The sequence below is a fragment of the Alnus glutinosa genome, chromosome 1, assembly GCF_958979055.1.
Source record: "Alnus glutinosa chromosome 1, dhAlnGlut1.1, whole genome shotgun sequence".
In the NCBI taxonomy this organism is placed as follows: Eukaryota; Viridiplantae; Streptophyta; class Magnoliopsida; order Fagales; family Betulaceae; genus Alnus; species Alnus glutinosa.
In genome coordinates this window covers 44,814,607-44,826,988 of record NC_084886.1, presented here as the reverse complement: position 1 = coordinate 44,826,988, position 12,382 = coordinate 44,814,607, and the positions used below count along the sequence as shown (strand labels likewise).

Genomic DNA, 12,382 nt, shown 5'->3' with positions numbered 1-12,382 from the left:
AGAAATGCTACCAAAAGACTGCATCCATTCAATATTAGCCAAAACCCGATCAAGCTTTTTAGAAAAAAAATCCTAACCAATTTGCTTGTTAGTCCAGGTATGAAAACACCTTGTAAAGGCTAAGTCATCAACCTCAATCTTGTGAAGACACTCAATAAATTCAGTATCATAGCATAAAATCCCTCCAAGACCCTATTTCTATTGCTGAAACCTAATAGCATTAAAATCACCAGCAATCATCCAAGGAAGATGATCCATGCTACCTTTCAAATTATCTAACCTCTTCAACAATTTTTGCCTTTCAGTACCTGGATTAGCACCATATACAACAGAGAGTAACCAAGGACCCCTATTAGCCTTAGAGTCCACCATACAAGTGAGCACATGATCATGAACATCCACACCAGAGAGGGAAGCAATGCCCGGATCCCAACAAATCCAAATTTTCTCCAAACAGTGAACACTGTAATGATGAAGAAAATTCCATCCAGGAAACATAAAATCTTTAATTCTATCCTCATTTTCCTGTTGAACTCTAGTCTCAACCAAAGAAACAATGGAAATTTTTAGACTAAAAACCATCTTTCTAACCTCCTTTTGTTTCAAGGGATTGTTAAGACCCCTGATATTCCATATCAAAACCTTCATGGCTCCTTGGTAGGAGAGAATCCTATCTCAAAGGAACACTGCCCTTTTTCTCTAGAGGATAAAGCCCCCTCAAAAACATCTAGGAAAGTAGGAGGAGGACTAGGTTTGAAATCCTCCTCAGTCCCATCCTCAACTACAATCCTATCAATAGCCGCAAAAGGATTAGTTAGTTTGATACCTCCAACTACATTCTTCTATTTAAAGTCTCCTAAAGACCTCCTCACAGCCTGTCAAAGGACTTAACAGGGGGAGCTGCCTTAGGAGTGGACTGCCGAATAGCAGTCTTTGTAGGGCCTTTGGGAATCCATGTCTTCTTACCCTTCCTGGAACATGCAAATGCAGCATGTCCAAATCCAGAACACAAGGAGCATTTGGGAGGAAGCCATGGGTACTCCACCCTAATAGACATAGAGTCTCCATTACTCATGCGTATATCTATTTCCTTAGGGCATTTCGAGTTGACATCAATTTCAACAAGAACTCTAGCATAACCCAACGTCTTTTGTTACTCAGTAACCTTGTCTGCATAGAGTGGTTTTCTAACTCCACTAGCGATATGGCTAAGGCAAGCTGGAGTCCAAAACTCCATAGGCAAATTCAACAATTTAATCCACACAGGAATAGAGGACAAAGTAAAATACATAGGATTTTTTTTCTTCTTTTATTTTTTATATAGCTCTACTTTAATTTTATCAATTCTTGTTGAAAAAACAAATGAAAAAATGAATGAAAAAGCACGAGTCTATAACATAATACCCATTTTCAATGCTTTCAAGATGAAAGCCGGAACAATTTGCAGCTGTATTAAGAGCATCTCTCCACCTCTGCACCCTCTCTAGATTGGTTTGAAACCGCTCTTCATGCTTAGAAAATGCTTCCGCAAAAGTTCCGGTCTGTTGTCGAACATCCGAAGGGTTCATGTGATAAAATATGGGAATAAGAGTGTGGCCTATGGTTTGCTTACATTCTATGATCTTCGCTAGCTCATCAAGGCACCAACTGGAAGAAGCATAGCGTTTGGAGAAAACTACAACGGAAATTTTTGATCTTTGAATTGCATTGAGAAGTTCAATAGAGATGGTCTCCCCTTTTGGAATCTCCTTGTCATCTAAAAATGTACGAATTCCGGCTTGCACCAAAGCGGAGTGGAGGTGATCAATGAAGTTCATGCGGGTGTCTGTACCTCTAAAACTCAAGAAGACGTCCCAGCCAAATTCAGAAGATAGTGGAAGAGTTTGAGTGGTTGAGTTTGATTGGACTGAAAATGGAAACAAAGTCGGCGAGGTCAAAAGAGGAGTACATCCAGCATATTTTTGGTAAGTAAATTGAAAAAAATAATAATAATAAAAAAAAGATTTACTAAACATAATATATATATATATATATATATATATATGATAAGCACATGTTTTGTAACTGTTATTTTCTTCGCGATAATTCAAATTCCAACTCTTTTCATAACAAATAACAGTGAGCCAATTTCTTTACTTACTTCCCGGTTTCTCCCTTGGCTTCCTCACTCTTAAATAGATGCAAATGCCGGCGATATTGATGACTTGTACCACGAGAGCAACAGCGGCAGCCACAACTATAATGATGATCAAATTTTGAAATTTGTCAATCCGCTTACCTGCAAAAACCACAAATATGTTCACATTAAAAAACATTCTGAGGAGCTGATTTTAAATTTAAGCAGTGGGATAGCTACCATGCATAATTAGCAATTAGTTTTGAAACTCAACAAATTATGCAGTTAAAGTTACATGGAACAGCTCCTCCATATGAAAAAAAAAAAAAAAAAAAAAAGTATTCCGGAAAATCTTAATAACAAACAATTTCATGATCAAAGACCACCTAGAAATGGCTCACTTGGAGAAATTGATGTGCTAGCTAACTAGTCACAACTTATATGATGTGTTTGATAAAGTTTTTTGAGGTGGTTTTTTTTTTTTTTTTTTTTTGAATAGTAATAATTGGAAGTTATTGATGTGATAAAGTAGAAAGAATTTTTGATTTTTGATTTTTTGTAAAAAAAAGTTAAGAAAAAAATGATTGATGTGATTGATAAAAACGAGCTAGCTCATAAAGACATAATTTGCTATATATATGTTTTAAGCATAACAACACATGCAGCTGGTATATACCTGGTGGAGGTGGATCAGCTGTGGGATCGTAGAAGCTGTAGATCTCATACCTAAAATTACAGCTGGATCTAACAATTCTCGCACCTATTGACCAAGGATTATCGTCCAAGAAATTTTCAAAAGCCCCACTCAAGCAATATTTGCAATCTTGCTCAGACAAATCAGGTGTGCATTGCACAAGTCCATATATTGTTTCGAAGCTTGGTGCGGCTGCATGTCCCACTGCAAACTTACGGAGAGAACCACCGGCAGCCGCTCGATCTGTTAGGTTTTGAAGCAAGCTCCTGAGCTGGTCATGGAACTCAATCTTCGATCGATAGTCTAAAAAGTTAAGGAAGTTATACCAAATAAATTGAGGTGTATCTTCCATGGTGCTAAATATGTTGCGGCTTGAGTAGCGTAACATGCACAAGTCATATAATGCTATTGCTTCCTTCTGATCGGGACAAAGCTGTGTGGGAAGAATATCTTTAGAGAAACTGAGGCAAGAGCGGCAAACATCTGGCTTAAGATCTCCTCTACAGAGTCCAATTGCATATACTTTGTCAGGGTTTCCCCCATAAGACGAATTATAGAACCCGTAGTCAAAGTCAGTGCTGTTGGAGGAGAGGGGGGAGAGGACGAGATTCAGGTTTGCCTTGTAGGTACTGCCACTGCTGTAGATACCCTGCTTATCTGAACAGGAAGAGTTAAGATAATATTGCTGTGGCCGAACAATGGCTGTAGCACTGAGAATGCATATGGCAGACAGGAAGACTAGTCTTGAGGAAACCACTGCCATATAGCTAGCTAGGCTCCTTTGAAAACGGTGCTTTCTTGTGGATGTGTGTATGATAAAGGTATATACTTATAGTGCTGCAAGAGTTTTGTAAGAGTCCTGCTTCCCGGAGTCCTGGTCTTTCATGGCTTACTTCTTGTACGTTGAACACATCCAAGTTGAAATATGACGAGGACTTGATTGGTTTTGGTTTTGGTGGATAAAAGGGGGTACAGTGGCTCACGCGTAGGAACGTGTCCACGGCGATAAAGTTTGACAAATTGATTTTTCTAAACTTGGGTTACTTAAATACTATGATGTCGTGCGTGAGCGTGTGTGCGTGGGCGTGTTTTGGAGGACCAACCATGAAATCTTGGTCTTTGATCTGTAGACTGTAGTGTTTGATTGTTTGTTAATTAAGATCCCCCCCCTAAAGCTTATTCATAAAAAGGGAAGTTTGGACTCACTGATAGGGGTGTGCAAAACCTGTAATCCTAGTCCCGCCCCGCAGCACCCGCCCCACCCCGCCCCGCTGTGGACCGTTTTTCAGATTTTTTTGCAGGTTAGGGTCTTAATTTGAGAAATTTATGCGGGGCAGGGCGGTTGCAGGTTTAGCCTTTTAAAAAATGCGGGTCCCCGCCCCTCCCCGCCCCGCACTGCACAAAGGACAAAAAAAGAAAAAAATCATGTTTCTTAAAATTTTATTTATAATTAATAGAATTTTTAGTTTAGTTTACAAAGTTAATTCCATGAAAAATGTTCTTGTATGGAAATAGAAACGATTGAAAGATATGTGTCAACATGTTGAATGACTAAATGTAATGTGCTTTAAAATTATAATTTTTTTTCTTTAATGAAACAGAGTTGATTTCCTAAAAATTTGACTTTGCATTCATAAGATTATGTGAAAAATTAATATGAATTTAATTTTTTTATTAAAAAAACCAGTATTGTTTTGAATTTTTATTTTTTACAAAATAAAATCAAAATTACATAAATGCCACTCAAAATACCTGTCCCGCCCCGCACGAACCCGCCCCGCACAGTTAGTCTTTATCAAGTGTGGTTTGCGGGTTGGAAATTTCCAACCCGCAAAGGTGTGGGGCGGGGCCATAAAAGGCGGAAACTCGCACCACCCCGCCCCATGCGCACCCCTACTCACTGACATGCATGCATACCTCATGTTTAAGGCAGTAAACCAGTACCCAACGCTAATATGGAGGATGATTGCTAGGCTTGGGAATTTAGGTTCACAGGTCGAGTTCTTGTTAACCCGATTATGTAAACGGGTCCAACATGAACCCGACCCGATTATTAATCGGGTTGGAACATGTGGCCTGAGCACGACCTGATTGTGAACCGAATAACCCGAACACGACCCAAGAAACCCGATTATTTGTCCAAGTTGCATGTGTCAACCCGACAAATATGATCATTTGTCGACGTCGGACTTGGGAGCTCTGACTAGTCGTAGTTAAAAGAAGCCATCGTCCAAACCTATCCCCTAAACCCAACCAATTAAACAACAACATAAATCGTCTCCAAAACCGTAAACCCCTCAGCTCCCAACACCTTCGTCTCCAATCTCAACCCCACCACGCTTCTCCATATTCTCACAGACCCAGATCTTAAAAATCCTCGAAATGCTTGCCTTTCTTCGACTTTCTCCTTCAAAATGAATCTCTCATATCCTTCAAGCCTGACCTGGAAGCCCACTTGACCCTAATTTGTAGGCTTCTCAGGGAGAGAAGGTTTTCGGATGCTGAGAAAACTATCAAATTTGTCTCGATTGGCAAAAATTCCAAGTACCCATTCTCTGTTCTTGCTCCTGCAGTTGGGAATTGCTGCAATGATCCAAAAGTCATGGCAAAGTTTTTCAATTCTATGCTTAAGGTTTATTCTGATTGTAAAATGGCAGGCGCCGGTTAAGCCTTTAGCAGTTCCTGGCTAGGGACCTGGGGTTCGTTTTAAACTTTCAGCTTTTCTTAACTTTCTTTCTTGAAGTTTTCATTTTTTTTTTTTTATCGGGTTATAATCGTGTTAGTGGGTCAACCAGCGGGTTGACTCGCCAAACACGATTATAATCGAGTTATGATCAGCTATCAATTAACCAAAGTATTCAAAAAACTTAACTATTGAAATATTCAATTTAAACGACAGTGTACATTTGTTGTGATGGGATGGTTTAAAATTTGTTAAAATCATTGACCAAAGTATGTAAACTAAGGCCACAATTAATCATGATGCATGCACCTCCCGGCCGTTGACGTTCAATCTATTTGCAGCATATATATAATTTTGATGATCAATACTCATGACTTCTGCAAATTATTATGAGCTAGTAAAGAATTTATAGGTCGATCAGTGGTGTCTAGGGCAAACTATGACTGTCTTAATTATTAACCACCCTTTTTATCTTCGAATTTGGATCCTCTCCAGTTAGTGTATTTTTAAGGGCATAGTTGTCATTTTGTATTTATGAAAATGCAAAATGACAATTATGCCCTTAAAAATACACTAACCGGAGAGGATCCTTTTCCTTTATCTTCTAACCCGACGGGTGCCAAACATAATTAAAATTATTCTGACAGCAATATTGTTGTAAAGTGCAACAAACAAAAACAAAAACAAAAACTAGAATTCAAAATTCAGAATTCAAAAATAGAGAAAATAACTATTGAATAAATAATAAAAAATAAAAATATTATTTTAATAGGTCATTAGCATTGACCCAGTCGATACTTATACCCTAAAAAAAGTTTTAAATAAAATATAAAAAATAAATAAATAAAACATTTTTTTAATAGGCCATTAATGTCGACAAAGTCACTGCTATATAATAACCTTAATTATATTATGTACTCTTGCTTAGTTAATTATATACAAATGTTGAATTCAAGGAAGATTTGAGAAGTCCATGGGGGGTTTTTGTACTCCATAGACCAATCCGTTGTTTACTAATTATTATTATGTGTGCATAATTGTCCATAGTAGCTAGCTCAAAGTTGACCGCTGACATGGTACTAAAGCGAGGAAGAACTTTGGTCCTACCCCAAGTTCTTCATTTTCAGAATATGATCGATCTTCATTGGCCAGTCCTTAACCAGCCAGTCTTCCATTTGATCTCTACTATATATGCGATACAATACAGGAAGCATGCATAAAGGTCATGCATATATACATATTATCACAATTCACAAACCACAGTTATTTTAGCATTATATGATTGCCCAGGTGCCTAATTCATACTCAAATCTTTAAACTATCTCTATTTTATACTTTAGGTAGAAATCGCTCCCTTAAATCAATTCTTTTATGTTGTACTCGTTTATTACAATAAGTTATCTTAAAATTATCATCATTTTTAGCTACTTGCATTGTTTAATTTGTTTAACATTAATATTTTATTATTGTAACTCGTACCATGGTCTTGTGCTCTTCAAGATTCGAGTCCCCTTTGATGCGCCCAAAATATACTTCATCCCTTCTCAAAGGATGGTTATTAGTCTACCCTCACGAGAAGCTCTCTCTTACATTGCCTATAGCCTAACACAATCATGCTAGACTTTTATGAAAGACTAAGCGACTAGACACCTAGGCTTACCCATAATAGCGTCACCAACAAGAGTGGCCACGCACGTTTCAACCTAAGGATTTATTCTCTACCTACACGACTCCACATATGTGACGACCCGTTTTATATATATATATATATATATATACAAAACATTTGCATTACTCTTAATCTTTAAAAATATAAACGGATCATCACAGTGGCACGACGATATGTCGCAAAGCCAACATACGGTACATTCCCAATAATATGAACCTGGTACATCAGAGTATAAAATCTATTCATCTATGCAGCGGAGAACGTAAACCTAAATAACGGAAATCATAACATAAACTTCTATTACAAATAATCATAAACAAAGAGCCATATTACATCTATCTGTTTAAGTCTTTCCTCAATATAAATACATAACAAAAATGGCTTTACAAAAATAAGTGACACAATTGTCACAAGCCATAAACCAAACCTATAAACAAGTGGACAACCCGTAGTCCACCAACTTTGACTGTTGCGACGTGCTTCAGTCGTAACATCCCAAGTGCCCTTCAACAATGCTATCAACTATGATCGGAAAACCTGCAGCCAAAGGAACATCATCTATACGGTTGTGGGGGTTTGCCACATCCGTATAGGTGGAATTATGAGCCCACCGCCTTAGCATAAATAATTACACTAAGACCTCAGAGGTATACTATTCACTGAGTTTTCGTAAAGAACCAACTTTTCATTTTTAGTCGTACGTACACTATAACAGCTACCAATTTTATAAACTTTGTTTGAAAAACCCCCATAGCTGATATAGCAAACACCGACTAATAGAAAATATTTAAATACACAGGGCAGCTAATATTATACGTAAAAGATTCGCTGTAGAACACAATGGCATTTAAATCATGCAACCATCCGATACCAATATACATAAGTTCTTTTTCTATCAAGACTTTTATGCATACTAATACGTCTAGCAAAACTACAATATACTTTCATAGAAACATCACACAATCCGATACCAATATACATAAGTTCCTTTTTCTATCAAGACTCTTATGCATACTAATACGTCTAGCAAAACTACAATATACTTTCATAAAAACATCACATAATTTAAACAATGCTATGCATGCTCATGATAGTCTTTTTGTTCATTGTGAGCCTTACGCTCTCTTCCATTATTATGAGCCTTACGCTCTCTTCCGTTATTATGAGCCTTACGCTCTCTTCATTATTATGAGCCTTACGCTCTCTTCGTTATTATGAGCCTTACGTTCTCTTCGTTATTATGAGCCTTACGCTCTCTTCGTTATTATGAGCCTTACGCTCTCTTCCATTATTATGAGCCTTACGCTCTCTTCGTTATTATGAGCCTTACGCTCTCTTCCATTATTATGTGTTCATGCTTTATGCTTTACAATTCAAACTCTATACTTCTATTCTTTGCAAATCATGCCTTCTTCAAATACCATGAACCAATCAACATGAAATCTCATCATTCTTCTTTGCATAATTAAGTTCCAACTACAACACACTTTCAAATACATCAATCAATTCAAAACCTTTCATTCATGCATCATTTTGTAACATCATTGATACTTCAACATAATTGAAACTACTTAAAACATCCAAAACATACATGTTAACATATCGTTGGTTCAGTAAGAAAATCATATATCATTTGCATTTCTATAAAATACATAAAAATATCTTTTCTTAGTGAGTAGAATACTCACTTGACTGAATTGGACACATGACTCGAACTCTACATTGGAGAACCCATTGAAGTCTCCAATCCGGACACCATCCTGCAAACATTGGTATCATTAGACTATGCTATTGAACTCTACACTCAATGACACATAGACTACCCGCGTGCTCACACGTCGCGTAACCCGCTCCTAAGGCTAGCTAAGTATCCTAAACTATTATCAAGCTAATCCTCGGTTTTAGGTTTTTATTATATTTGTTTATTAATTAGAAGATGCACTTACTATATTATTTGCCTATTTATTATTGTTAAGCCATATTACCATTGTTAATCCCCTTTGTAGCTTGTTGCTTATTTACTGAGTTACTAATATATTTTTAACCCGCATACATGTATGTGTGTACATATATATACATTTATACATATACACACAACGCTTAAACCTAATCTAATGATACACATAATGTTGGTTTAGTAGTTCCTTACATAAGTTATGTCTCTTAAGCTATAATCATTATGTATTCCATTTATTTATTTATTATACTCCTTCACTTACTCTATTTACTTATTTCCTTAATTTATTTCTAGTTTGGTAAATGTTCCGACCATTAACTCATAGAATTTAACATTTTACACCTACCCATTCATCATATTGTTCTAATTCCCTTATACATTAATTATTCCTCATGCCTTTTCTAAAATCCAACCCAACCTAAGCTCATAAACATAACTAAATACCCTACTAGCACTCAAAACCACATAACTATACCTACATAATATTTCATTCCCTATTTCCATCATCTTTGTTATTAACATCAAAAGATCTCACATTAACTTTTAACATTAAACATCAACTCCTCATTGGCTTCCCACACCAAGAAACCATCCAACCTAAAGCATACCAAACAGAATTTTCCACCAACTATAGCCAAGTAAAAATGCCATACAAAACACCTCCAATTTCCATTAACATAATTTCCCTAAACAATCTTCTTGGAAAATCACTCAACCATTAACAATCCATATCACCCATTCGGCCTAGCTAGGAGAAATACCCATAAAACATTACAATCAAAACTAAGAACACACCCATCAACTAGCATTTCAACTCACATGGCCACAACAAAGAGACTAGCTAGATCCTTCAAAAATTCAAACATTAAAACACCAACGATCCATCATTTTAACACAAACAACCATGATAGAGCGATATTAATCAAACCTTATTCCATCCCAAATCCACCATTTCTCTTTTACATACAATCGAATATACTTAAAACTCTCAAAATACAAACCCAACACAAATCAACACTAATTCCGGATTCCATCAAGAACTCAATCCATAATTTCAACTAACGTCATCAATCACACCAAAATATACATCCACATAAAGTCATTTAGCTCATACGAGTCTCAACTTATCAAAACAACTCCAACAAACCAACTTAGCCAATTTCCTTAATTAGAGCACTCCTAATACAAGAATCAGCCTGAAAACCACCCTTCCAAGAGCTCAACCAATCCAAGCAAACTCAAACACTCAATAAGAATCGAAGAACCAAAAGACCATACATCAACAATATCATGACCCACAAAACAGCAACCACTAGCCCACAAAACCAAGCCAATCGACCCACAAAACTCCATTATCAACTTACTGAAATTTACTCCAAAGCATCCCATGAATTTCCCCCAATTTAACTAACCCAATCAACTACAATTTCCACCAAACATCAACTAAATCCAGAATTTCCAGCACCCAATCAACAATTCTAAAATACAAATCCAAAACTTATTTTAGAATCATCAAATACCAATATAGAATCACAAAACCGAAATCCCAAGAGACATGGCACAATTCGGCCAACACCCCAAAATCCCCATGAAACCCTATAATTTCATCACAAGTAATTCCCAACCAAAACCCATAAAATTATTTACCTTAGTTCATAACTTACATATCCTAGAGTTTCATCTAGTTCAACCTTTCCTCCCCCCCCCCCGAAAAGGAGAACCCACACGGTTTGCATAGAAAATCCAAGGCATTTTCTAACCAAAATCAAAGGCAAGGGAAAAGGAAAATCTCACCGAATCAAGGCCGAAATCCATTGCCTAGTCGCTGCTGCCACGCCACGACGGTGGCCCAGCCACCGAAGCCCAAAAATCGCACCACCTACGGCTAACATCTCACTTCCAACTCTCGGGATGCTCTCTCACACGCTGGGTCTCTCTCATGTTCGTGCGTGTGTGAGAGGAAGACAAAGAGAGGAAGAAGAAAGGGAGAGGGGAGATCGGGCGTGCAGCGTGAGAGAGGAAGGAGAGGAGAGGAAGAAAAAGAAAAGAAAAGGGAAAGAGGGAGCTGCTGTCCACCGAAAGGGAGAAGAGAAAAAGGAAAAGAAAATAAAGGGAAAAGGAAGAGAAAAGGAAGAGAGAGGGTGAGTGGGACATGTGTCCATGTGTGAGTGGTTTAGAGAAGATAGTGTTATCTTCTCATCGCCAACTGGATGCTGACACTTGGCAAGGAGATTACATTTTTATTTAAATGTCCCAACTTATATAATTCACACCATGACCCTATTTGATAATATTCCTATCATTTGAGAATTAATGTTCGGCCCCACATTAATTTAACTGCATTCTATTCATACGATTAATTATTTATTACACTGGGACTCATTATTATTACTATAATATAAATATTATTACATAGGATATAATTACTAATCCCATATTTAATAAATGTAATTTATTAATTGCCAAATTCCTTAATTAATTTTTCATAGTCTTTACAACATACGTGGACGAGACAAAGGGAATGTGTTGCACTCGAATCAATCAAGACGCATGCAACACCTCTGAATCAAGGAAGAGGTCATTGTCTAAGTGGCATAGCTTGTCTACACAGAACTATGCTACGTAGACAACACAAAACCTAATAGATGCATTACAAGAATCATGCAATGCACCCAAGGCACTTTATCTAAATCTTCTTATCTTTGTTGAAGTTTTTAGAATCCTAAGGCTCTTTTGTTATTTTTAGACTCTAACACAAACCTAGATTTCCGCTTTTCCTAACAAACCCTAGAACAAACTGCTCTGATATCATTTGCTGTGACGACCATTTTTTTTTTTTTTAATACAAAACATAAAACGAGTCCTCACAGTGGCAGGACGATATGTCGCAAAGCCAACATATGGCACATGCCCCATAACATGTACCTGATAATCAGAGTATAACATACATCTATCTATGCAGCGAAAAACATAAATCTGAATAGCAAAAATTACAACTTATACATCTATCACAAATTAATTACAACAAAGAGCCATTTAACACCTATCTGCTTGAGTCTTACTAACACTATATTTACATAACGATTATGGCTATACAAAGAATAAGTGACATGATGAGTGTCAAATATTGCACATGTGAACCCCTTAATTTGCATTTACTAAACCTTTAGCTTTGTTATTTTCTAATGTTTTTGGCTAGTTTTGGTATTTCAGTATTTTGTAGGTCATTGAGAGAAAACAATAGCTTTAAGGTGAAAGAAAGC

The 12,382-nt window shown here is 36.8% G+C and overlaps 2 protein-coding genes and 1 long non-coding RNA gene across 3 annotated transcripts; all 3 read right to left on the bottom strand.

Moving 5' to 3' along the window:
* Positions 1 to 644: 644 nt before the first annotated feature.
* LOC133860665 (disease resistance protein RPV1-like) lies at positions 645 to 1,900 on the bottom strand. Its single transcript, XM_062296243.1, has 3 exons — positions 1,387 to 1,900; positions 873 to 971; positions 645 to 789 (listed from the first exon to the last, which is right to left on the bottom strand). The coding sequence occupies exons 1-3, from the start codon at positions 1,815 to 1,817 to the stop codon at positions 645 to 647; spliced, it is 675 nt and encodes a 224-aa protein (XP_062152227.1). The 5' UTR covers positions 1,818 to 1,900.
* A 232-nt stretch (positions 1,901 to 2,132) lies between these two features.
* Positions 2,133 to 3,573, bottom strand: LOC133860655 (putative cysteine-rich receptor-like protein kinase 9). The gene is made up of 2 exons (XM_062296233.1): positions 2,793 to 3,573; positions 2,133 to 2,278 (listed from the first exon to the last, which is right to left on the bottom strand). Exons 1-2 carry the CDS (start codon positions 3,571 to 3,573, stop codon positions 2,133 to 2,135), a joined length of 927 nt encoding a protein of 308 aa, XP_062152217.1.
* A 3,852-nt stretch (positions 3,574 to 7,425) lies between these two features.
* On the bottom strand, positions 7,426 to 11,229 carry LOC133859511 (uncharacterized). The gene is made up of 3 exons (XR_009898769.1): positions 10,914 to 11,229; positions 8,851 to 8,922; positions 7,426 to 7,720 (listed from the first exon to the last, which is right to left on the bottom strand). It is a non-coding gene; the product is annotated as an uncharacterized LOC133859511 (long non-coding RNA).
* Positions 11,230 to 12,382: the final 1,153 nt, after the last annotated feature.